The sequence below is a fragment of the Colobus angolensis genome, unplaced genomic scaffold, assembly GCF_000951035.1.
Source record: "Colobus angolensis palliatus isolate OR3802 unplaced genomic scaffold, Cang.pa_1.0 Scaffold136, whole genome shotgun sequence".
In the NCBI taxonomy this organism is placed as follows: Eukaryota; Metazoa; Chordata; class Mammalia; order Primates; family Cercopithecidae; genus Colobus; species Colobus angolensis.
Window position 1 is genome coordinate 57,395 of NW_012114444.1, and position 26,039 is coordinate 83,433.

Below are 26,039 nucleotides of genomic sequence, written 5' to 3' on the forward strand. Positions count from 1 at the left end.
GAGACACTTGTTTCTCAGCCCTTGGACTGGACATGGGACTGGAGAAGACAAACGTCTCCTTGCCGATTTTGGAGGGCTAACATTTTCAAGAATTTACCCAAGAACCACAGAAATCAAAACATCGCGGCGTGGCTCCTCCCAGCTTCACTCCCTCCCAGTTCCTCTGCTCGCCTCAGGTGAGACAGGGTCCGAGACCCCCTTGGAGGGCCTGGCTCAGCCTGCGCCCGATCGGACCAGGCGGGTGCTACCTTGAAGGACTGCTTGTACAGGTAGACGTCATGGCCGCCCTCCACCTTCTGGGTCTTGCTGAACAGGATGAGGTCTTCAAAGAGGAACACGTGCCTCAGATACTTCTTCCTCCCGCAGCAAACGATAAACTCATCTCGGCATTTCAGCTGCCCCTGTTCCTTCAAATTCACCTGCAGAGGAACAGCCAAAGGGCTGGCCTTGGCTCATTCATACGGGCCCGCGGCAGCTCACACACACACTGCTGCCTGTGACCGGCCGTGTGGGTCTCACCAGGCCCCTCCGTGGGGGTTGTGCAGCTCAGTGTAGTGAAGGCTGCCCCGGCTGCCCCCAACCCCAGACACCCCAAAGGCCATGGCTGAGCTGAGAAATGACTGGTGCGTGGGGGTGCTGGCTCCACTCCAGCAGGCTGTATCCCTGGGCCTGGGATGGGCAACACCCCAGAGGCAGAGCAGGGCCGTGGAGGGTGGGACCTCACGTCAGCTGGAGAAGGCAGGCCCATCTTGGGCCCCAACACCCATGGAATCGGGGCTTGACCCTAGTGCCTTCTCACAGAGGGCTGGGGTGCAGCGCCCACATCCACCTGTTTTAAATGCAGCCCGGGTAAGCAGACTCCCAGTCATTCAGAGCCAGCCTGCTTTGCATGTCCTGTGCAACTGCAGCCAACATCTGCCAGCCATTGTCAAACCCTGGGGCTCCAGGGGCCTCAAGCCTTGCTGCTCCCTGACATTGCCCAGACAGGTAAGACCCTCCTCCCAGTGGCCTCCACTGCAGCCTTCAGAAGGCTGTGCTTTGAAGGACTTCTCCGGGGCAAATCTGCCAGCACATCACCAAGAAAATTATGCTGCTGGGCCAAGACTTTCTCACCAACGGCCTCAAATTCCCCCAGCTAGCCTGAGCTGCCAGCGCCTAGGGCACTTACGTCACAGCCGCGGATGGCGTCCATGGCCAGCAGGTCATTGCCATGGCGCAGCTGGAAGCAGACCACAACCTCGGCGGCTCGGAGCTCGCCCAGCTCCTGCCCCTGGACTGGGCCGCGGCTGGCCTCCTTGAGCAGGTCCTGGAGCAGCAGTGCGTACTTGGCCACGCGCTGCACGGGCCGCAGCAGGTAGGAGGCCAGGTCCATCTTGTCACCTAGCTCCTGCTGCTTGTCCTGCAAGGGCCGGGTGAGAGGGTCAGCTCCAGCCTGACTGAGGGCCGGGCAGCTGCGGGGAGTGGGCCGAGGGGATGACCTTGAAGAAGGCGTTGCCGTGGCTGCTGAGCAGGGCATCCGACTGCGGCTTGTTCTTGCTGTAGACCACGTACATCCCAAACTGCTCTTCCTGGAAAAGCAGAGGCGACTGCTTGGCTGTGGGAGTGACAGGCCCGGAGACGGCAGGCTCTTACAGGCCGGGTCAGAGTTGGAACTGCTCCCGTCCCAAGACCCTCCAGGTGCAGTTCGTACCATGATCAGGTGAAAGGGAGACTCAGTCCTTCATTACAGATACTATCAGAGTATCCCCAGCACGGGGGCTCCAGAGGTGACTAGTTTACCAACTGCAGCCTCAATGCTGAGAATTCTATAATTTGTCTTTAAAACACAGACTCCAGGAGGTTGAGAGGGGAAGAGGATATAGCTGGCAGTGGGCCTGGGAGGGCGTGGGGGGCAGTGGAACGATTTGGTCAATGGCCAAGAGCTAAAGCTGTCAAGACATTTAAAATTGCCACAATTACGGTCAATATGAATCTGTACTTTATGTCTAAAAGCACCTTTTAAGAAAATGCTGAGGCCAGGCACGGTGGCTCACACCTGTAATCCTAGCACTTTGGGAGGCCGAGGCGGGCAGATCACAAGGTCTGGAGTTCAAGACCAGCCTGGCCAGCACGGTGAAACCCCGTCTCTACTAAAAATACAAAAATTAGCCAGGCCTGGTGGCGTGCACCTGTAGTCCCAGTTACTAAAGAGGCTGAGGCAGGAGAATCATTTGAACGCAGGAGGCGGAGGCTGCCGTGAGCTGTGATTGTGCCACAGCACTCCAGCCTGGGCGACAGAGCAAGATGCCATATCCAAGGGGGAAAAAAAAGAAAGAACACTGAAAAGATGGAACATGAGCTTCTTTTGTCCACGGCTGTTTTTGTTGTGATAATTTGTGCTCCGTGGTCTGGGACACATGTCCCACCTGCCCATAGCACTCAGCACCTGTTGAAAGCCTGTCAGTTTCTTTCCAGAGTAAATTAAAAACTTTTTTTTTTTTTTTTGAGATGGAGTCTCGCTCTGTCACCCAGGCTGGAGTGCAGTGGCGCGATCTCCACTCACTAAAGCTCCGCCTCATGGGTTCATGCCATTCTCCTGCCTCAGCCTCCCGTGTAGCTGGGACTACAGGTGCCCGCCACCGTCCCCGGCTACTTTTTGTATTTTTAGTAGAGACGGGGTTTCACCGTGTTAGCCAGGATGGTCTCGATCTCCCGACCTCGTGATCTGCCCGTCTTGGCCTCCCAAAGTGCTGGGATTACAGGCGTGAGCCACCGCGCCCGGCCTAAAAACTTTATTAAAGACTCTCATACAGAGATATTCCACGTTCATCATTGAGAAGCGACTGACGAGTAGAGACCACTGAGTCTGCACATTCAATGTGCTTCCAGTTGAAAGCCTCACAGGAAATTCTCAGAACAGGACAGGCTGGTCCCTCTGGCAGGTAACGGGGCACCCAGGGGCAGGGGACCTGTGAAGGGGTGAGGCCTGGCCCCTCCCTAGAGGGTGATTCTGGGAACTGCTTCTGGCCTGTCAGCGGAAGTGGTAAAGGAGCAGGCTGCTGGCGAAACAGGTGTGATGGTGTCCATGGAGCCCCCGCCTCCAGGGGCAGCAGGGATGCAGTTGGTCACACCACCTGCAAAGCACCGAGCACTGGAGACCCCCAGGTTATCCGTGTGGGGCGTCTGTTTGTCGGCTGGTCTAATCATCCTGCCAGGACCAGCTCCCAGACCTGGGCTGAAGCCATTCCAACCGCCTGACACATGGGCGCTGTAGGCCCCGCCTCCCTGACACCGGCTTCGCCCACCACGTCGCCCGTCATCCATGCCACGGCCTGCACTCACGTGTCTCAGGAAACTGCGGCCCACGGCCAAGGGGCAGTGCCGGCAGCGCTCCAGCTCCCAGAGGAAGTGCTGCTGGTGGAAGTCGTGGAGCTTCTCCAAGTTGCCAAAAATGACGTGGTGCTTCCCTCGAAGGCCCTGGGGCAGGTCCATTCTCTCCATTTCCGGAAAATAGTTGTCGATGACATATCCCAAGCACCGGACATACTCCCTCTCCGTGGCGATCATCTCGGCCATGATGTGCCTCAGTCGGCTGCTGGAAGACACAGAGATCCCGGGGGCACATGGCCCCCCACGGACATGTTATTAAAAGCAATTCATGCCTGAGACAGAAACACATGAAGACCCGGAGGCATGAGCACGGTCACACGTGGACCGGAGGCACATGGGCACATGTGGGATTCACAATAAAGAAACTTCTGGCTGGGCGTGGTGGCTCACACCTGTAATTCCAGCACTTTGGGAGACTGAGGTGGGTGGATCACGAGATCAAGAGACAGAGACAGCCTGGCCAACATGGTGAAACCTCGTCTCTACTAAAAATACAAAAATTAGCTGGGGGTGGTGGCACGCACCTGTAGTCCCAGCTACTTGGGAAGCTGAGGCAGGAGAATCACTTGAACCCAGGAGATGGAGGTTGCAGTGAGGCGAGATTGAGCCACTGCACTCCAGCCTGGCAACAGAGTGAGACTCCATCTCAAAAAAAAAAAAACCTTCCAGTCGACTGCACGTCCTCAGCAGGGACTGACTCACCTGCAGCCCGCTCATTCTCTCCCTGTTACCTGGAGCTGCTCCCCTGATACACAGTAACTTGAAAAGATAAGGACTATATTTCAAAAAGAAGCTTGTCACGTGAAACATTTCCGTATTATTGATCATGGCCTTTTCAGAGGAAAGATCCCCTTGGAAACCAAGGAAGAGATTCCCAGGCTCCCTAACTGAAACTCTGAACGTCACGGGCCTCGTTCCAGCTGGTTTGATTCTAGCGGTAAGATGACTCAAACACTTCCAGCAGCAACACTTCTGCAAGGAAGGCAGTGGTGGAAATTTCGTGAGAAAACAGCTTTCAGATCCACGCCCACTGCTGACCGACCAGATTTTCTTGAGAGTCAGCTTCCGCGGTAGTCACTCCTGACCCAAGGGGCTCAGCACCTTACGCAGCAGCTTCAGGGGGACTCGGGGGCTGCAGCGGCGGAGAGCAAGGCTGGGGGCGCAGGACGGCTCAGAGGTGGACAACAGCAGGCTAGGCCCCAGGGACGGCCGTCCATGGAACCCTCTGCCCCGCCCTCGGCTGGGGTCTCCCTGCCTTGAACGAGGGTCCTGGGGAGGGGCTGCTGAGCAGGCTTTGTAGGGGCACTGTTCCTGCGAGGGGTGAGCCTCCGCTGCACTGCTGAGTCTTCGAAGAGCCCTTCCTGACAACACACACCTGCAGGAGATGTGGGCTCCCCCGCGGCTGCCCGGAGTCTCACTACCTCTGTATGCCCAGGGCTAGGCAGGACCGGAGGACCCACTCGTGTTGCCCTGAGAGAGTGGAGAGGCGGGCTGGCCGGTGTGGTCAGCTTGGCCGGGTGGATCCTCGCATGCAGAACTGCGGTGCTGGGATCACAGAAGCCCAAACTGGGCTTACCAAATCAGGTGCTATTCTTTTGTGTACTTTTCTTTTTTTTTTAACCATTAAAAAACATGCTAAACATCGAAAAACACTTTTACATTCACCGTAAACGAATGCCGGACGCTCAGGCTGGTGGCTCGGTTTCATGAGCTGGCTGGAGTGTGGCCACCTGGTCCCTCTCGGCAACTGAGCCTGGAGGGCAGGGCCCACGCTCCGGCAGCATGAATGCCAAAGCCTGGCCCGGGCTGTGGGACTCCCCGGGAGAAGGTTCTCTGGGTTCTGCTGGGGTGGGGTCTGAGCGTGTCCCACAGCTCTGCAGCTCAGGCAGCGCCCATCAACTGCACTTTCAAAGGGCCACTGGTGACCCGGGGGCTCTTCCCTAATAGATAGTGAGGTGCACGGCTTTTCTGTTCTACTTGATACCATCTTATACCCCCAACCTTCTTAAATAACTCGATCCTAATGATACCTATGGGAGTTGGAAGATTTGTTTTCTACCATTATTTGTATTTACTTGTTGTTTAAGTTGGAAAAACTTAAAAGCAGCGAATGATGGGAAGCACAGCTGCAGGCAGATACGCTGCTGAACGCACATTCCATCCATAGCAGAGCTGCAGAACTTGTCCCCTTCACTCCTGCATCACAGATTTGACAGATTCTCGCTGTTTCTGAGAACACAGCACCTCCTGGCTGGTCAGGAACTGGCCCTCACAGCACAGGCGGGAAGGCCGAGTGTCGTGACCCACACAAAAGCCTCTTCAGTAAATATCCAGAAACAAAATCAGAACGAGGATGGTCTTGATTTGGTCTTGACCAAATGGACAATGTACTCACGAGGCAGCAACAGCTGGAAATCACACAGGGGTGGGTGGGGGTCCCCCCTCCTGCGTTCTGCTGCCTCCCAAACCTGAAACACAGGCTCAGTGGAGACAGAATCGTCAGTGCAGCCACCTGCTGAGACTCAGGGACAGCGCTCGGCGTTCCTCTTACGGATTCCGAAGGGCCCAGCCTGTACTCAGGCTCAGCCGGCAGATATCCCTGGATCACTCACACCCATGGTAAAAACCAGAACCTCATGTTCTACCTGGAGTTTTACCCCTAACAAGGTAAAGACTGAGGTTTGGCAACCTAAAGGTGTGTTTCAGAAGAGTGTTCTGTGGCCTTCTCCGTTCAGATTAAACCTGTGATCAGGGCATGAGGAGGGAAACCCCTTCTATGGAGCTTAAGGCAGAGGCCCCCAACCCCCAGGGCCACCGACTGGTGCCCGTCTGTGGCCTATCAGGAACCAGGCCGCCCAGCAGGAGGTGAGCGGCAGGCAGGGAGTTACCAGCTGAGCTCCGCCTCCTGTCAGATCAGTGACAGCATTAGTCTTGGAGGAGCACGGAGGCTACTGCGCACGGGAGGGGTCTAGGTGTCGTGCTCCTTATGAGAATCTAATGCCTGATGAGCTGAAGTGGAGCAGTTTCATCCCAAAACCATCCCCCCAACCCCTGCGGTCTGTGGAAAAATTGTCTTCCATGAAACCTGTCCCTGGTGCCAAAAAGGTTGGAGATTGTTGGCCCAAGACGCAGAAGCCAACCAAATGACAACGCACCCCATGAAATTCTCCACCTCCAGCCCTCACGGCCAGTACCACATGGGCAGGAGATGGAGGTTCAGACGGCATCCGGCCTAGGCAGGGGCCGAGCACGCCCACCCTTACCAGTGAGTGGATGCACCCTGTGCAGGCTCGACAAGCGAGAAGGGGCCTCTTCAGTGAGGCAATGGACGCACGGTGCACCTTCTTACCCCTAACACTAGAGACTTTCTAAAACGTATTTTTAAGGTAACTCTTCTTGGTGTCGGGGGTTGATGTGTTGCCTGTAATTTTTTGTAAGTGGGCTGAAAATAACTCGAGTTGGTCACACGGTTACTTAACCATCGGAGTGAGTGTGTGTGGGTTCACACACACCATCCACGCAGTTTCCAGTGGTCCCCTCTGAACATGGGGGCAGGTAACTCATACCTAGTTTAAAATTGTGTTTCTTCTCGGACCGGGCAGGTGGACCCAGAGGGATGTCTGTGGATTTACTTTCTACTTTGCAGAACAGAGTTTAATGCCGAAATGGCTTTGGGTTTCTAGATCCCCAAGGGCTGCTAGGACCAGAGGAGGGGGACATCCACCTCACCTGCCCACCTGCCGCTTCCCGTCCTCCTCAGCAGGGTGGAGCCCCGAGGGAGAGGACAGACTCCGGCTCCGAGTGACCGGGGGGCTCCTGGCCTGCGGCCGCAGCAGGAGCTTCTTCTCTGTGGCCACAGTGCTGGTTACCTCCAGGCCCTTGCTGAAGACACCGGTATGGCCTGGCTGGCAGGAGTCCCTGGGGCCACTGTCGGGCTGAGGTATCTCGAAACTTTGCATTTTCTTTACCATTTTCTTCTGGGGATGTTTCCTGGGACGGCTGGCCAGGGTCTGGGTGGGCTCAGAGGAGCAGGCAGAGCTGTCCTGCGGGTGGGCCGTGGTGGCCGCTGCTCCTGAAAGGCCCCCGAGGGGGGACACTGGGTCCCACGGAGCACACAGCCCCGGGCCCAGGGGCTCCCCGTCCTGTCCACACAGAAGCGCTCGTCCAGGGAGGCCGGGTTCCCAGGCACCATCCTCAGTGTCCGTGCTGGGAACTGAGGGTGGCTTACGGGGCCTCCTCATGGCCTCCTGAGCACACTCACGCTTTGGGGGGCTCTGGGCAAGGGGCGGTAAGCTGGGGTCTGGGGCGGCCTCAGAAAGGGCCTCTTCCAGATGGAGCTGGGTCTGAGGGCACTGCAGCCACAGGTCTCGCTGCGATGCCCACGGTCTCCCCAGGGTTTGAGGCTTCAGCACTGCCACACCTGCCCCGGGGAAGGCCTCTGCAGCCACCAAGGTAGCCTCCTGGTGACAGCTCCTCAAACACTCAGCCACGGGTGAGGAGGGATAAGCCTCCGGATCCAGGGGCCCCATCCAGCTGCTCGCCTGTGGGACAAGGAGGGCTCTGCTCAGTGCAATGGAGGAGGGGCCACCCCAGAGCCAGCTGAGGCACTGCTGTTCCCAGGTCAGCCTAGTCAGGGACCAGGGGACCAGACAGCAGAGGGAGAGGCAGCCCCGCCACCCAGTGGGGCCTGCAGCCGGGTTCAACCAAAGGGCAGGTGGGCTGTGTCTGACCCCACGGGGTCTGTTCTCCATGCCAGAGGGCACCATGGGGGATGTCCTAGGACCACTGAAGACACCGTGTAGACCAGTTATGCCACATCCTGTGAGCTGAGAGAGGCATGACGGGGCAGACGGCTCTACCCTGCTCTGGCCACCCCATGACCCCTTCAAATGCTGTCTTGACAGGTGAACTCCTAATGGCGTGCAGTCCCGGGCGCCGGGGAGGTCACCAGCATGAGGTCCCGGGCACGGGGGAGCTTGCAGGCATGCAATCTGCTGCAGCACTTGTTTGGAGTTTTGGGCAGTCAGTGGAATTTTGTAACTGAGCCACTAAACACACAGAGAAATGTGTGTGTGAGTTTGGCTGGTCTGTTTGGTACAATATCGAATGCTTCACAGGTCAACTCAGAGCCTTCTCCAGAGAGCTGTGCGCGCAGTGGCCAGGGGCTCCATCGCAGGCGCCCGGCCTCTGTCCTAGAGCCTGGCCCACTCTCTCCAACTTGTGTGGGGAGGCGTAAATGCCCACAGCCTAAGGAGCCAGGATCCCTGGGACGCACACCCACTGGGTCTCTTACCGTCTCGCACAACTCGGACGGGCGGGTCCACCTGGCCAGCTCTCCCTCCCTGTACTCAGCCTGGCTGACCACGGCGCTCAGGCCCCTTCTGAAATCCTGGACCATTTCCTCTGTCTGATGCGGGTTCTCCTTCACCAGCTGCAGTCCTTTCTGGCAGGATTGCTGCACCCAAGGAACACATTATCAGTACAAGCCTGGCGCTTCCACGTTCATGTCTCCAGGTGGGGGCTGGGTCTGCGTGTAGCCACCAACACCAAGGCTGGGACGGCCCACAGTGCTGCCTGCCGCTGCCTCCCATTCTCAAGAGCAGGCACCAAAGGACCGAGGAATTTCTCTAGTTCTTTTCCAAACCGTGATTTGATCTACACAGGGGAAGAACATTTATACTTAAACACATGAAGGAGTCACACTCGAGGATTTAGCAGGACCCAGGGAGGGATGCGTCTTGGTCCTGTCCTGAGTACACGCTGCACAGGGATGACGGCCTGGCTGCGTAACCCCCGTGAATGGACACGACTGATAAGAGGTGGTCACAGGCCTCTGAGGCTCAAGCTCCAAGCTCTTTTCATGGTTTGGAAATGGACATTAAAATCATTGAACAATAGACCCAGGACTTTCCACTTTGAAACTGGTTAATATGGTAAACACATTCCAGAAATATTCTTCAGGCAAGTGGCTGCTTGGCCCGTTGAGGCCGCCTGGGAAAGACGGGGGAGCCCTTGGCTGAGCCCTGCTGGGCAGAGCGCCTGTGGCTACACACCCTGGTGACAAGACCAAGGTTCTTATTTTGGAGGCGTTTACCGCTGGACTCAGTGGAAATGTCAGAGGTAAGCCCTTCATGCTGTCATTAAACAGCAACACCAGGGGCGACTGGGGGTCAGATGCCCAGAGATGAGAGGCCTGTTGTGGAGAAGAGAACAGCTGGCTGGATCCATAACCATCAGGAAGGTACCCAATGACCCCAGACATGCAGCAGAGAAGAGACAGACCAGTGCACACACTGTCTTTAAACAGAGCCAGAGTCAAGAAGAAAATCACAGCACCTTGATTCTTAGGAGCATGGGCGGAGCCTTGGAGCTGCCAGGTGAGGGGCAGGTGCGGCATCGGCAGAGCCGAGTTGGGGTGGCGCAGAGCCAGGGCCCAGCCTCCAACCTTGCAGAAAAATCAGCTGTCATTGGTTTCAAGATTTAAATACAAAAATTCAAGTCGTAAAGGTTCTATGATGAAATATACTAACAATTCTATAACCTTAGAGTAGAAAGTGTTGTTTAAAAGGTAAGCAAAGCTAGAGGACAAATGATAAACTAGGAAAACAAGCGGAACATGAAGGATCCATATAACACAGAGAGAAGTGATGATCCACCCTAGAAAAACTGTCTAAAGCATGAACAAGTAATTCACTACAGAAATAAAAATAATAAATGTGTGAAGAGAATGTCCAGCTGGAGCATAGAAAATCTGAGGGCACACTGTTGAGGGGCTCCATTTCCCCGCGGGGTGGTCAGCAGGAGGCAGGTGCGGCTGGAGTGCCACGGCCCATGCGTGGAAACCTCCACAGACCAATGGCCTGACCCCAGCCATCCGAGCCTAGGAATGTATCCAGAGTCAACACCCACGGGCTGTGAAGGAAGCAGAGACACAGAGATGTTCAACATGGGGATGCTTCTAACAGCAGAGAGGGAGGAGCCCAGGACCATCTGTGTGAACACGGCTCAGGGACCCAGCTTGCAGCGCACGCCCATGCACAGGGTGCCGAGGCCGCCACATGCATCATCCCGTGTGTGAAAATCTATTTGTTTCTAATTTTCCCACAGTGTGCACACACTTCTTAGGTTAAATATATAGACAGACGGGCACCTATACATAGCTTGACCACCTATCCGGTCACGTGTAGAGTTTCTGTGTGAAGACCGCAGAGCGAGATATGTGTCCTCCTGAGACACCACTAAACCCTGCCAGCATCTTCCAAGGTGTGTAACCCTCAGCACAGTGGGCAGAGAGCAGCCAGGGTACACACCTGGAGGCCAGGAAGGAGGCGGGAGTGGCAGGGCCTGAGGAGAGCAGAGGCGAAGTCCCAAGACACCACGGGACGGCGTGAGGGAGTGTGGGAGGGAAGGAGCCAGGGTGCCCTGCTCCACAGGGCCTGGGGTCTGTTCCCTGGTTGGGGGGATCCAGGCAGTGCAGCAGGTGAACACTGAGCTGTGGCCAGGCACCCCCTTCAGGCCGGGATTAGAGGAAAAGAATCAGATCACCAGGGAGAAAATGCTACAGATGTGTGGGCCACAGGCTTCCTAACCAGGGGGGCCAGGAAAGCCTCTGGTGCCAGAACACACCCGCAGAAGCCACAGGCCACGCACTCATCATGATTAGTACAGAGAGGGGATCATTCAGAAAACAAACAAGCCCATGGAGTTAAAAAGCAAGAGCAGAAACAAAAACTCAGTAATAGAGTTAGAGGGCAAAGCCGAGAAAGTCTACCTTACAAGGACAGCACACAGCTAGCGGTGGGGAAAACTGAGGCAACAGGACAGAAAACTCCAGGACCAGATTGAAGTGTGGAGCTGTGGGAAACGCAAGTGCCACGAAGGATGAAGGACGTGTCACAGGATTCCCAGAAGAGAGAGGCGCGGTGCAGACGCAGAGAGCACACCTGCCCTCAGCGCACCTGGGCGACCCTCAGATTCCAGAGCCCCGAGGACGACGGGAAAGTCTGCAGCTTCCAGCGAGAAGCAGGGCGCAGGCGCAAGGCTGGGAGTGGGACGGAGGCTAAGCTCGGGGGCAGGGCCTTCCAGCTGGCGAAGGGAAACTGAAGTGACTGCTGGCCGTGAACGTGGAGTAGAGACACTTTTAGGTACCACGGCCTCAAAAATGCTCATCCCAAGATCCCGTTCTCTGGGAAGTCCTGGAAGTTATTCTGCATAAAACACCAAAGTAAACGAAAAAAGAGGAAGACGTGGGTACAGGAAATAGGAGACCCCACAGGACGGGGAAGAGTGGGGAGGGAGATGGGGGAGACCCCCAGGAAGGAGTAGGGCGAGGAGGGGAAGATGGAGGAGACCCTCAGGATGGGCAGAGGGAGGAGGAGGGAGATGGGGAGACCCCCAGGACGGACGGCACAGAGACAACCCGGACTGGCTGGTGGCTGCAGCTCTGCCTGACTCCACTGGCCTGGTGTGGGGTTCCTGCTCCCACCCCAGGGCTCGGACCAGCTGGGCCCCTGGCCAATGCCTGGGAGCTGGGGTCAGCAGCGGGGAGGCCGGGAGCGAGCACACCGCCTCACGTCCCTGCCGCACGTTCTTGTCTGGAGGCTCCCGTGAGGGCGAGCACATGGACCTGAAGGCCGGGGGAGCTTTGTCAGCAGACAGGAGGGCTGGGGATGCCTCCAGCCCCGCGGCACGCCTCGCCATGCTGCCGGCTTTCACCCGCACATTCATTGCAGTAACAGTTGTTGATAAAATAATAAGGATTTATATAAAAATGTGCAAGTTTTGAAGCGTTTATATGCAACAAAACAGAGAAACGTTTTGTCTGAGTGTGCGCCCCTTAAACTGTCAGGCCCAGAGGAGCACCAGAGTGAGGCAGCAGCGCTGTCCGTGCCCCCGAGCTAAGCAGTCATTTTGCTGGCACCCCCCGAGTTAAGCAATTGTTTTGCTGGCACCCCCCGAGTTAAGCAATCATTTTGCTGGCACCCCCCGAGTTAAGCAGTCATTTTGCTGGCACCCCCCGAGTTAAGCAATCGTTTTGCTGGCACCCCCCGAGCTAAGCAATCATTTCAGAGCCGCTGCTATATGGACCCCAGATTCCGCAGTGTGTCCACCAAGGGCCATCAGTAACCCCAGCCACGCTGCACACGGCACACCACAACTCACACCCTGTCCTCCAGCAGCGCGTGGCCAACCCACCAATGCCATTTCTGTGACCCAGAGAATCATGAAAAGCCACTTCTGTCGTCACCCCTCCCGATTTGTCCTCTTCTCTTTAAAACCTGGAGCCTCTCCCTGGCCTCCAGAGCCACTTCCCGAGGTCACCTGGAGGTTGTTTCCAGGCTGCCGTCCTCAGCCTTGGCCCAGACCCTCTCTACCTGTGCCGGTTTCACCTCGGCTTCTCGGCCACCGTGTGCACACGTACATGGAGAAAGCATCCGGAAGATGATACACCCAGCGATTCACACTGGTCGCATCAGAAGACACAGTGTGAAATCATTTTTCTCCTTGGCCTCCTCTGGATTAAACAAATTTTTTTCTCCACTGATCCAGTGTCTCTCATGTAAAAAATAAAATTTATTTCTTTTTACACAAGCAACAAGGCATGCCCTATCCTGACATAATTTCATTCCAAATGGAAATCAGGTCAAGGCCCTAAAGACACAGTGTGAAGGTGAGAGGGTCGCCTTGGCCAGCCTGGCCTGGAGGGGATGCTGACCAGGCCGCCTTCTTCCTGCAGCTCTGACCTGGTCATTCCTGTCCCGGAGTGATGCCAGCTCCCGGAGGCGCTCCAGCTGCTGGAGACGATTGTTCGAGGCGAGGACCAGCCTGTGCACCTCCTCATCCACTCGGTCATACAGGCTGGTGGCAGCCTCCAGGGTGTCCCTGAGGAAGAGAAGGCAGTCCTCAGGCTCCCAGGCGGCCCCTAGAGGAATCTGCTGTTGGTGACAACCCCATGTAAAAACCCTGCTCCTTCCGTTCCCTCATGCCAGAAGGCAACGGGAGCCCCAGGAGGAGGCCCACAGCCCAGGCGGGACAAGACGTGCTGCACGCGTTCTGCCAACATCCTGGCCAGCCTGGGATGCAGGCGCCTGGAGGGGATCCACGCTGGGCAGCCTAGGCTGGACTGGCTGTGTGCAGCTGAGATACACGGGGCTGCTGGGGGTGGGCACAGCTCCCCAGGCAGCACGGGTCAAGAATGAGCTCATTCTGGCGCACTCTGGCCACCTCGCACCGAGCGTGCCCAGAAGCCGGCTCCTTGATCTTTGGAGCCTGTAAATGTGGAAAAGCTCAGACCCAGGCAAAGCGTGGCTGTCAGAACGAAGGTCTGGACCCAGCACAGAGAGGGCTCTCCTGGGAGCAGAGCGCCACACCTCCTGGCTGCAAAATCCCCTGAGCAGCCCCCTTGATGGGCCAGGGCCCAGCGTGGCCCCTGTGAGCGCTCACCGGCCATCTTCTGTGCTGAGTTCTCCTCTCCTCAGCCGTGCCAGGACGGTGCCCCCCTCCAGCCTGAGGGACACGAGCAGTGGGTTTTCCAGGACAAGCTTCATCATTGTCTCGTGCTGGTCAATTAACTCGGCAACTTCCTGCATGGGGTGGGGAGGAATACGCCTTTAATGCCCTCCTCCAAGGGGCAGGTCCTCCCAAGTGCAACAGCGGCAGGAATGTGGAGTGTGACCCATGTTCCTGTTTCCGTAAATCAAGCTGCAGGCCTGGTGGCATGACGGTGCCCACTCCTGAAGCTGATGGTCCAGACTGTCCCAGGGAGGGTGGGCACCAGGGTAGGACCCCTTGGAGGGAGAAGAAGGGGGCTCAAAGCTCAACTGTAGGAGGTGAACCTGCCATTTAAACCAGGGACAGACACGCAGGCCTCACCCACAGACCCTGGGCCCCTTGGCCTGGCGGCTGGGCTGTCAAGAGCCCTGTGGTCAGTCCGCCTCTGTCTTGTTGGAGGACAGACACGCAGGCCTCACCCACAGACCCAGGGCCCCTTGGCCTGGCGGCTGGGCTGTCAAGAGCCCTGTGGTCAGTCTGCCTCTGTGTCTTGTTGGAGTGACTCATTCCTGGCAGCCGCTGCCGCTCATGCCGCTGCACATCGTCAAGTGCAGTGACACAGTTTTCCTTCTGGGTACGGTGGAACGTTCTTGGTGACAAAGGGGAGGAAATGGCCTTTTGTGAATTGAGAGGGAATTTAAGAGTTCAAGCCTAAACAGGATAATGAAAAAGGATTTGAAAATCTCTGCTACAGATGACGGTGAACCAAATATTTATTTTCATGTTTGGCTAAACCTTTATGCCCCCACCTACCTGTCACATGAAATGAACTTACCTGCCAGTGTGAAGACTTACCTGGGCTGTACCTGGGGTTCTGTGGGTGTTCAGGGAGCAGAATGAATTCTGTAGGAAAATGATGGCTTCTTCGCAGTTTCCAGTGAAGTGTTCCAGCCTCTGTTGTGAGTTGAAAGGGAGGAGATTGTAAGGACATGGTCTGCTAGATGCTAAAGTAAGCAGCTGTGAGTTCCAGTTCCTGCATTTAAACCGATCTCGGGTTGGGAAGCTTCCATGGGTGAAGGTCCCTGAGATCTACAGACACTTCCGGGGCAGCAGTGCCCTTCCCACCCAGGCTTGGCATCTCAGATGCACCACGGCATGGTTGTGGAGACACCAAGACCTGAATGGTGACTGTAATAAGCATGAGATCAGGGATGGTGATGTCTTTTCAAACTTGAGTAAAAACATCCACATGAGAGAAAGTCCCCAGACACTGTGGCATGTGTAGCAGCTGGGGCTGAACCCACCTGACGGAAGCAGATCCAGTCACCATGGCTGTAGGGAAAGGAGCCGTCGAGGTCTGTGGTCAGCTGGCAGCTGTCGACAAATTTGTGCAGGGCCTTCAGGGAGCTCACGACCTCACACTGCCAAGAAGAGGCACTTGTTGGTCATGGCTCCAGATGCATCTCTTGGGGGAAAACCCTGTAAATGGCTCATTCCTGGGTTCGGAGGACGGAGAGGCTGGCTCAGGGAGCATTGCCCTTGCTTTGCTGGAGGCACTGATAACAGCCCCTGTCTGGGTGCAGTAATGAAAGTGAGAAGACGGGAAAGCAGGAAGCAAAGAGAAATGAAGGAAAGGCCCTGGTGAAGAAAAACAAACAAACAAACAAAAAAAAACAAAAAAAAAGGGGGAGAAAGAAGAGGAAGGAAAAGGGAAAGAATGAGTCAAGGCTGTTTTCCTGGTGTGGCAGAGGTGGCCCTTCTCAGATAAAACCCACAAACTCTGGACAAAATATAAGGAGAGTTTCCTGAAAGCCCCAGCAGCCGAGACAAGTCAGGCTTATTGTGGGGGCACCTAACGCTTGCATGCGGGGCCAGCAGGGGCGAGTTCCCGCTGTGCTCCGTCCTCAGGGCCGCTGCCAGCAGGGAGCGGCTGAGCTCCAACAGAAAACAGGCATCCTTTTGACAGCAGGTGGCTTTGTAAAACAAAAAAAAAGAAAAAGAAAAAGAAAGGAAAGGAAAGGGGCTGGGCACGGTGGCTCACGCTTGTAATCCCAGCACTTTGGGGGGCTGAGGCGGGTGGATAACAAGGTCAGGAGATTGAGAATATCCTGGCCAACATGGTGAAACCCCATCTCTACTAAAAATGCAAAAATTAGCTGGGCATGGTGGCGGCGCCTGTGGTCCCAGCTACTCGGGAGGCTGAGGCAGGAGAATCGCTTGAACCCAGGAGGTGGAGGTTGCGGTGAGCCAAGATCATGCCACTGCACTCCAGCCTGGCAACACAGAACAAGACTCTGTTGCAAAAAAAAAAAAAAAAAAAAAAAAGGAAAAGAGAGGGGCATCTGGCCGGTGTGGAGGCTCACACCTGTGATCCCAGCACTTTGGGAGGCCAAGACAGGCGGATCGCTTGAGCCCAGGAGTTCAAGACCGGCCTGTGCAATAGGACAAAACTCCCATCTCTACAGAACAAACTACAAAAATTAGCAGAGCGTGCTAGTGCACACCTGTAGACCCAGCTACTCAGGAGGCTGAGGTGCAAGGATCACCTGAGCCTGGGGAGGTCAAGGCTGCAAGCAACCGTGATCACACCACTGCAATTCAGTCTCAGCAATGGAGCTCGATTTGATTTAAAAACATAAATAAATTATAAAAACAAGAAGAAAATGGGCATCTTTCTGGCCTGAAGAAGAAACAGAGGATGGGGTAGCCACACCACTGGAGAGTGAAAGTAGATTCCCAGAAGGGGGCAGCTGTGGAAGAGGCCCCGTGGTGTGTGTGTAAACTCTGCCCCAGTCTCTGGCCGACCCTGAACTGTGCATGCCTGGGGAGGACTCAGAGAATTAAACTGAACCCACTGTGGGTGACACAGAGCTTCTGGTTTGAGTCTAACCACGCTACGTGCACACCAGAATAACACTGTGAGTCTATTACAGAACCCAGTCTCCCCAACAGAATATTTACAATGTCCGGAATTATGTGACACATCAAGAATCAGAAACATAGGATCTATTCTCCAGGGAAAGACAATCAGCAGAGGCCAACCCAGAGATGACCCAGAGGCTGGAATTATTAGACAAGGATTTCAAAGCAGCCGTTAAAACCGCGCTCAATGAGGTAAAGGAAAAATGCTTGCAATTTATGAAAGGAGAGGACAACTCAGGAAAGATGTAGAAAATATATTTTAAAATCCACTGGAAATCTTACAGCTGAAAAACACAATATTTGAACTAAAACATTCACTGGGTGAATGTATTAGTCTGTTTTCACACTGCTATAAAGATACTACCTGAGACTGGGTAATTTATACAGGAAAGAGGTTGAATTGACTCACAGTTCTGTGTGGCTGGGGAGGCTTCAGGAAACTTACAATCACGGCAGAAGGCGAAGGAGAAGCAAGACACGTCTTCCATGGCACAGGTGACAGAGACAGAGTAAGGAAGGGCCACACTTTAAAACCATCAGCTCTCATGAGAAATCCTCACTATCAGAACAGCATCTGCCTCCATGATCCAGTCACCTCCCAGCAAGTCCCTCCCTCCACACGTGGGTATTAAAATTTGACAGGAGGTTTGGGTGAGGACACAGAGCCAAGCCACATTAGTGAGTTTAACAGCTGAAGAGATGGTAGAGTAAGGAACCAGTGACCCTAAGGACAGGATCAATAGAACAACCTGAAGACTTGAGAGGAAAAAAGTTAAAAAAGACAGATTCTTAGAGATCTGTGGGACAATATTAGTATATGCAATTGAAGTACTGGAAAGACAGAAGAGAGAGAATAAAGCAGGAAAAAATTTTTAAGAACTAGGCCAGGTACTGTGGCTCATGCCTACAATCCCAGAGCTTTGGGAGGCCAAGGTGGGAGGACTGCTTAAGGCCAGGACTTAGAGACCAGCCTGGGCAACATAGCAAGACCCTGTCTCTTAAAAAAAACAGTAGCTTACACCTTCAGTCCCAGTTACTCAGGAGGCTGAGGTGGGAGAATCACTTGAGCCCAGGAGTTGGAGATTACAGTAAGCTCTGATTGCACAACCATACTCCAGCCTGGGTGATAGAGCTAGATGCTGTCTCAGGAAGGGAAGAAAAAAAAAAAAAAGAAAGAAAGAATGGCTAAAAAGGTCCTAAATGTGGTGATAGACATGAATTCACAAATTTAAGAGTTCAAGCCGAAACAGGATAATGAAGAAAGCCAAGCCCACTCGCATCACAGTCAATTTGTTGAAAAGAAAGGAAGTACCTCGGCAATAGCTGAAGGAAAATTAACACACTTCATAGAGGTGAACAGTGATCTGAGTTATGACGAACTTTTCTTCTAAAATTATGGAGGTCAGAAGGCAACAGAGCAGGACCTTTAAAGTGCTGAGAGGAAAAGCAAAACCCCTCTCCAACCAGAATTCTAGATGTAACAAAAATATCCTTTCAGAATGAGGCCAAATGAAGATGTTTTCAGATAAAAGAGAATGATACGAAGAAAGAGAAGGAAAGAAAACATATGAGGTGGAGAAGAAAGGTCACATTTTTAAGTTTCTCATGGCATACTCTGCAGGGCTCCTGCGAGAACTTACCGGGTAGGAAGCAGGTTTTCAGGCTCCCACATGGATGCAATTAGAACTTATCTAAATTCTTTCATGTGTTTAATCTCATCTAGGTGCCTTAATGCTTAATTTTATCTGTCACTCTGGATCCCACAGTCTAAACCATTACCTGAATTATTGCATCCTTGTCAGGCCTAAATGCAGATTCTTTATCTATCAACAGCAAGATACTATGAATTATAGGAGATGTGTTGTTCTGAAATAAATAAGAAATAAATATTACTGATTAGCCTTCTAATTTTTAACTTCATTAATAGAATTGCCCAATTTTGATTGGTACTACTTCGGTCATAGTTTCCCAGAGTATTACAGTGCATAAAACATAGTGGACTTTGCCCTGAATTGTAAATTATTTGCCCTTATGAATTTTAATGTAATCAGGTTTATCGAGGTATAATTTACATACAATAAAATTCACCCTTTTCAGTGAATAGTTCTGTAAGTTTTGACAAAAGCATAGTCATGTAATCATCACCACCATCAAGACAAAGAACTGTTAAGCAACCCCAAAATTCTCTTGTGCCTCTTTGTAGTCAAGCCCTCCCCTATGCCCAGCCCCTGGCAACCACTGATCTGCTTTCGACTCCACCGACTTGCCTTTTCTAGACATAAACAGACTAAGGCAGGAGTGGCGTCTCACACTTAGCGCTGTGCATCAGGAACTCATCCCTGTGTGGAGACTAAGGGTTTGTTCCTCTGTTTTGGGAAGCAGTATTCCACGGTATGCCTCACCACAATTTGTTCATCCATTCACCAGCTGAAGGATAACTGGGTTGTTTCCAGTTTTTGGCAATCATGGGTAAAGTCACTATAAATATTGTGTGAACACAAGTTTTCATTTATCTTTGATAAATACCTAGGAGTGGGATTTCTGGCTCATGTGATAAGTACGTGTTTTCCAGAGTGGCTGTACCATTTTGCATTTCCATCAGCAGTACCAAGCATTTGTTATTGTCAAGCTTTGTTGCTGTTTTTGTGTGTTTCATTTTGGTTTTCAGTTGCATTTCTCCAGTGATTAATGATGTTGGGCAAATTTTCATGTGCTTATTTGCCATCTGTGTATCACCTTCAGTGAAGAGTACTCAAATCCGTTCCCATATTTTATTGGTTTTTTTTCTTATTACTGAGTTTTGAGACTATATATTCTATATACAAGTCCTTTATCAGATGTGTGTATATTTTCAATTGTTTCATTGTGGTGAAACATTATCATCATTTTTCAGTGTACAGTTCAGTAGTCTTAGATACATTCATAATGTTGTGCAACCCCCACCTCCATTTGTCTCCATAACTCTTTTCATCTTGTAAAACCAAACCCTGCACCCGTTAAAGAAAAACTGTTCATTATCCCCTGCCCCTGGCACCAGGCAACCACCATTTTACTTTCTGTCTCTGGGATCTGGGCTACTCTGAGTACTCTTAGAAGTGGAATGTTTGTCTTTTTGTGATTGGCTTATTTTCACTCAACATGTCCTCAAGATTCATACATGCTGTGGCATATGTCAGAATTTCCTTCCTTTTTAAGGCTGGATAATATTCCATTGTAAGGATAGGCCACATTTTGCTTATCTATTCATCTGTTTATGGGTACTAAGGTTGCTTCTGTGTTTTAGCTGTTATGAATAATGCTGCTATGAACATAGCTGTATAAATATCTCTTTGAAACTCTGCTTTCAATTTCTTGGGTATATACCCCGACACAGTATTGCTGGATGATATGGTAATCCTACGTTTACCTTTTTGAGGAATTGCCAAATTGTTTTCCACAATGAGTCACTATTTACTGTTCCTACCAACAGTGCGCAAGCATTCCAATTTCTCCGTATCTTTGCCAACACTTGTTTTTTTTTTACAATAGCCACCCTAATGCATGGGGAAGTGGTATTTAATTGAGGTTTTGATTTGAATTTCTCTAATCTTTAATGACATTGAACATCTTTTAATGTGCTCATTAGCCATGTATATATCTTCTTTGGAGAAATGTCTATCCAAGTCTTTTGTTCATTTTTGAATTGGGCAGTTTGGTTTTTGTCGTTGTTGAATTTTAGGAGTTCTCTCTCTCTCTCTCTATATATATATATATATTTTTTGAGACGGAGTCTTGCTCTGTCACCCAGGCTGGAGCGCAGTGGCCGGATCTCAGCTCACTGCAAGCTCCGCCTCTCGGGTTCACGCCATTCTCCTGCCTCAGCCTCCCGAGTAGCTGGGACTACAGGCGCCTGCCACCTTGCCAGGCTAGTTTTTTTTTTGTATTTTTTAGTAGAGACGGGGTTTCACCATGTTAGCCAGGGTGGTCTCGATCTCCTGACCTCGTGATCTGCCTGTCTCAGCCTCCCAAAGTGCTCGGATTATAGGCTTGAGCCACTGCACCCGGCCAATTCTCTTGCATGTGGATATCTAGTTTTTAAGCACCATTTGTTAAAAAAGATGGTCTTTTCTCCATTGAATGGTCTTGGTACCCTTTTCAAAAATCATTTATGTATATGATTGTTAGTTTCATGGCTTTCTATTCTATTTGATTGTTCTATATGTCTGTTTTTATGCCAGTGCCATACTTTTTTGATTACTGTTGCTTTGTAGTAAGTTTTGAAATCAGAAACTGTGAGTCCTCCAGCTTTGTTTTTATTTTTTATAATTGTTTTGGCTAGTTGGAGTCTTTTGCGATTCCCTATGAATTTCAGGATAGGTTTTCCTATTTTGGCAAAAAATGTCAGTGGAATTTTGATAGGGATTGCACTGAATCTATACATCACTTTGTGTAGTATTGATATTTCAATACAATATTAAAGTCTTCCAATCTCTGAACATGAGATATCTTTCTATTTACATCTTTTTAAATTTATTTCAGCTGTCTTACATAGTTTTCAGTGAAAAAGTCTTTCACTTCTTTGGTTAATTCTTTTCGATTACTTTATTCTTTTTGATGCTATTGTAAATGAACTGTTTTCTTAATTTCCTTTCCAGATTGCTCACTGTTAAGTGTATAGAAGTGTGACTGATTTTTGTGTGTTGACCTTGTATCCTGCTACTTTGCTGAATTAACTTATTTTTGTGTGTGTGTGTGGAACTGTTAGGATTTTCTGCATACAAGATCACATCATCTGGGAATAGATATAATTTTACTTCTTCCTTTCCAGTTTGAATGCCTCTTCCCCTCCACCCCTTTTTCTTGTCCAATTGCTCTAGCTAGAACTTCCAGCAACATGTTGAAAAGAAGTGGGCATTATTGCCTTGTTCCTGATTTTAGATGAGAAGATTTCAGTTTTTTGCCATTGAGTATATTTCCTGTAGATTTTTCATATGACCTTTATTATGCTGAGGTAATTTCCTTCTATTTCTAGTTTACTGAGTGCTTTCATCATGAAAGATGTTGAATTTTGTCAAATACTTTTTTCTGGCATCAATTGAGATGATCATGTGTTTTTCCCCCTTCATTCTGTTTGTGTGGTATATTACACTGATCAGTTTTCATGTGTTGAACCATCCTTGCATTCCAGGAACAAATTGTACTTGGTCAGGGTGCATAATCCTTTCAACCTGCTACTGAAATTGATTTGCTATCATTTTGTTGATGATTTTTGCATCAACCTTCATAAGGGATATTGCTCTGCAGTTTTCTTTACTTTTAGTGTCTTTGGTTGGCTTTAGTATCAGGGTTATGCTGGCATCATAGAATTAGGACGTATTTCCTACGTGAATTTCTTTTGAAAAAGTCAATAAGGAACTTACGTGCTTGTAAAATATTTTATGGAAACTGAGTTTTGGCACTTCACACTGTGTCTACCTTGTGTTAGAGAAGCTAACTGAGCTTTAGAGCAATGCACTGTGAACCTTTTTTGGTGAACACTAATAATAAGCATATATATTCTTTTTTCCACCCTGATGTCACTACCTTAGGTTTGCTCAGCAGGTATGGGTTCTTCCAGATTCCTCTCGTGCCCAGGTAACCTCTGGGTCAGCTTTGTTTCCTCCCCTAGAATCTGTTCCTTGACTGCCATTTCTTTGTCTAGGTGAAGCAAAGACCACTGCCCAGGTGCCCAACCAGGGACAGCTCATGCTCATGCTATGGTGCAGGAGGGCCTCATGTTCCTTTCTTGGAGGCCTCGAGAATTCTCAGAACCTCTCTGATCAATGCCTCCCCTGGCCCTGGGCCTCCCTGAGGCTTTCCTGACAGTATTTGTGCACTGCGGACTCCTGTCTAGCCTAGTTGGTGCAACCCAACTTGTGGCACTTCCTGTCTGGACCTCGGCCTGTGCTCTCTCCTCCCAGTGACCCCTTCCTGACCTTGGGGAGTCACCTCAGCCCCTTGCCCAGTCCAAGGTCCCTGTCACTTGCTCCCAGGCCAGCCGATTTCTGCTGGCCCAGCCACACTGCCAGGCAGTTCTGGAGGATGCCACTGCAGGGCCCAACCTGAGTGGATCCCACTCTGTAAAGAGGGTCATGACTGAGGCTGTCTCCTCCAAGTCTCAGGTAGGACACTGAGATTTTCTAAGAAGAGCCACGTACTATGAAAGTAAGAAGAAACCATAGGCAGGACTGACAGTAAAGAGGGAGACAAGAGGCAGGTTCACTCTGAGGGAAGGCAGGCTCCATGCAAGAGGGGAAGTGTAGGGGAGAGAAGTGGTGGCAGCAGGGTGGAGAGAGAAGAGGGAAGACTGTGGCAGGGGGGTAGGAAGGAGGACTGCAGGGTTAGAGAATTGGAGGAAGGACCCCAGGGTGAGGGGAGGGCATGGGGGGCCACAGGGTCAGGGGAGAGAAGGGAGGACTGTGGGGGAGGGGAGGAGGGGGGAGATGAGGGAGGACTCAAGAGTTAGGGAAGAGGAAGGAGGACCGCAGGGTGGGGGAAGAGGAGGGAGGACTATGGGGGAGGAGAGGAGGGAGGACTGCAGGGGAAAGAGGAGGGAGGACTTTAGGTTAGGGAAGAGGAAGGAGGTCCACAGTGGGAACAGGAGGGAGGACTGCATGGGGGGGAGGAGAGAGGATCACAGGGGTGAATAGAAGGGAGGGCTGCAGGGTTAGGCAAGAGGAGGGAGGACCATGGTGGGGAGAGGAGGGAGGGCTACCGTGTGTGAGAGAGGAGGAACCACCATGGGGGTAGAGAGGAGGGAGGACCATGGAGGGGGAGAGGATGGAGGACCATGGGGGGAGGACAGAGGGTCACAGGGTGTGGGAGAGGAGGGAGGGCTGCAGGGTGGGAGAAGAGGAGGAATGACTGTGGGGGTGGAGAGGAGGGAGGACTGTGGAGGGGGGAAGAAAGGAGTACCATGGGAAGGAAGATGAGGGAGGGCTGCAGAATGAGGGAAAGGAGGGAGGACCACAGGTTGGGAGAGAGGAGGGAGGACTGCCAGTGGGGAGAAGAGGGAGGCCCATGGAGGGGGAGAGGAAGGAGGACTCCACGGTGGGGTGAGTTCTGCCAGCACTGTCCCTGACTCATGTCTTTCCTGGCACAACCTGCCACCTGGTGTCCCTAAACTTGAGTTTCCTCAGTGAATACAGGAGCCGCTGCCTCCATCTTCAGCAGGGACAGCAAGGGCGTAATGGGTTTAGCTTCATGGAGTGCAGGTGGGGCATGGGAGAGGGTACCCCGGGCTCTGTCCCCATCCCCTCCCTGTCCCTGTCCCTGGACCCCCCATCCCTGGTCTCTCCCCGTCTCTGGGCTCCCATCTGCCCCTGCTCAGGCAGTGGCACCTTCCCATCCGCAGTGCTTCCCATCTCCTCTGGATGTTGCTTATGGTTCAATGCAGGGCCCCTAGGCCATGCACAGTGGCTCATGCCTGTGATCCCAGCACCCTGGGAGGCTGAGGTCGGTGGATCACTTGAGTCCAGGAATTCAAGACCAGCCTGGGCAACGTGGCAAAACCCCATCTCTAGTAAACATATAAAAAATTAGCTGGGCATGGTGGCACGCGCCTGTGGTCCTAGCTACTCTGGAGGCTGAGGCAGGAGCATGGCTTGAGCCTGGGAGTTTGAGGCTATAGGGTCCTGTAGCAATGCCACTGACCCTGTCTGGGGCTGCCAGGTTCGTCCCCACCCTGGTTCTTCCTTGCAGTGAGCCATGGCTGCCCCTGCCTCCTCTGTCCTTTGTCTGAAGGGCAATGCTGTGCCCTGCATCCTGATGGAGGAGCATAGCAGGGGCAGCCGTACTGGGCAGGGATGGGGCTGTGCTGTCCTCCTGGGACAGGAGCCCACCACCTGGGCCTGGCTGGCTTTGCTTTTTAGGTTTGCAGTTGCCCCCAGCATGGAGCTTCCCCAAGTCCTCAGTGGATGGGCCAAGCCCACGTTCCCCAGTGTTGTCTGTGTCTGGCCCCGGAGAGCAAGAGCTGGACTTATCGGGAAGACCCCAAGATGGAGGGGGCTCTGCACAGGGGCCCCCAATCTCGAATCTTCACACTAAGCCTGTGGACTGGCTACTCCAGAACCACGATGTGGGCGGCCCCAGCAGCACACGGCCCTGAGATGCTCTGCACACCCAAGGCACGTGACAACCCTGCCATACCTGCAATCCCGCGAGGGCCTGGGAGACGGCAGGGGCGGCTGGACTCCTGCGTGCGTCCACCAGGACGACCAGCCCCAGGTCCCGGACCTCCTTCCTGGGGAGGGAAAGACAGCTGATCTTAACCACCGAAGGTGAAATCTCTTACAAAAACGAGTTTCTCCACCTCTGAGACTAGTTATTACTGGTTTCCTTTCAGCTCTAGAAGGCTGGAGGCACCACCGTTGTTCCTCTTGCTAACCCGCTAGTGACGTCAGACAGTGTCTCTGCACGTGGGGCTGGGGCTACTTTCTCCTAAACACCCACCCATGCTCCTGGATGGACGAAATGGGCCCTGCTCCATCAAGGGGGCAAGGACTTCAGGGCCTTCTTGCCCTCGTGTATTTGTTTGGGCTTTAACGTAAGCACAGAAGGTGATTCTGATGATTCTGATGGGATGTGGATGGCCTGTTTCCAAGACGGAAGCTTGAGATCAGTCATGAGGGTCTTTACTATCCAGAGCCAAGCTAAGACTGTTAGAACATCTTTTAAAACTAAAAATACCATCACGTGGTTTTGAAAACTCCAACTTAAAAGTTTTGTCTCCGTGATTGTGATTGGAAACTTCAGTTCAAAATTTAATAGGAGAAAATAGTAGGTTGGGTGAGTTGATATATTCATTTTACAAAATTTTAGGGTTCGGCTGGTCTGAAGGTAGTGAGTTATCTCATTTGATTGCTCATGCACAGTTACAGATCAAATACTTTGTTCTACTCTTCCCCCCTTCTCACTACTACACTTGACTAGTCTTAAAAAATACATAGCCTGGGCCGGGCACAGTGACTCATGCCTGTAATCCCAGCACTTTGGGAGGCCGAGGCGGGTGGATCACCAGGTCGGGAGCTCGAGACCATCCTGGCTAACACGGTGAAACCCCGTATCTACTAAAAATACAAAAAATTAGCTGGATGTGGTGACGGGTGCCTGTAGTCCCAGCTACTTGGGAGGTTGAGGCAGAAGAATGGCATGAACCCGGGAGGTGGAGCTTGCGGTGAGCTGAGACTGCACCACCGCACTCCAGCCTGGGCGACAGAGCAAGACTCCGTCTCAAAAAA

The 26,039-nt window shown here is 52.3% G+C and overlaps 1 protein-coding gene across 1 annotated transcript in view; it reads right to left on the minus strand.

Annotated features, from left to right (window-relative positions):
- The window catches only part of PLEKHG4B (pleckstrin homology domain containing, family G (with RhoGef domain) member 4B), a 39,483-nt gene that overhangs the window by 9,255 nt on the left and 4,189 nt on the right, over window positions 1–26,039 (minus strand). The window contains exons 4-15 of the mRNA XM_011934413.1: window positions 24,949–25,042; window positions 18,562–18,648; window positions 15,165–15,281; window positions 14,716–14,814; window positions 13,813–13,952; window positions 13,113–13,251; window positions 8,663–8,824; window positions 7,099–7,910; window positions 3,322–3,574; window positions 1,479–1,568; window positions 1,169–1,399; window positions 249–419 (exon numbers count right to left, since the gene is read on the minus strand). Of these exons, the coding sequence (XP_011789803.1) occupies window positions 249–419; window positions 1,169–1,399; window positions 1,479–1,568; window positions 3,322–3,574; window positions 7,099–7,910; window positions 8,663–8,824; window positions 13,113–13,251; window positions 13,813–13,952; window positions 14,716–14,814; window positions 15,165–15,281; window positions 18,562–18,648; window positions 24,949–25,042 (2,395 nt within the window). The remainder of the gene's footprint in view (window positions 1–248; window positions 420–1,168; window positions 1,400–1,478; window positions 1,569–3,321; window positions 3,575–7,098; window positions 7,911–8,662; window positions 8,825–13,112; window positions 13,252–13,812; window positions 13,953–14,715; window positions 14,815–15,164; window positions 15,282–18,561; window positions 18,649–24,948; window positions 25,043–26,039) is intronic.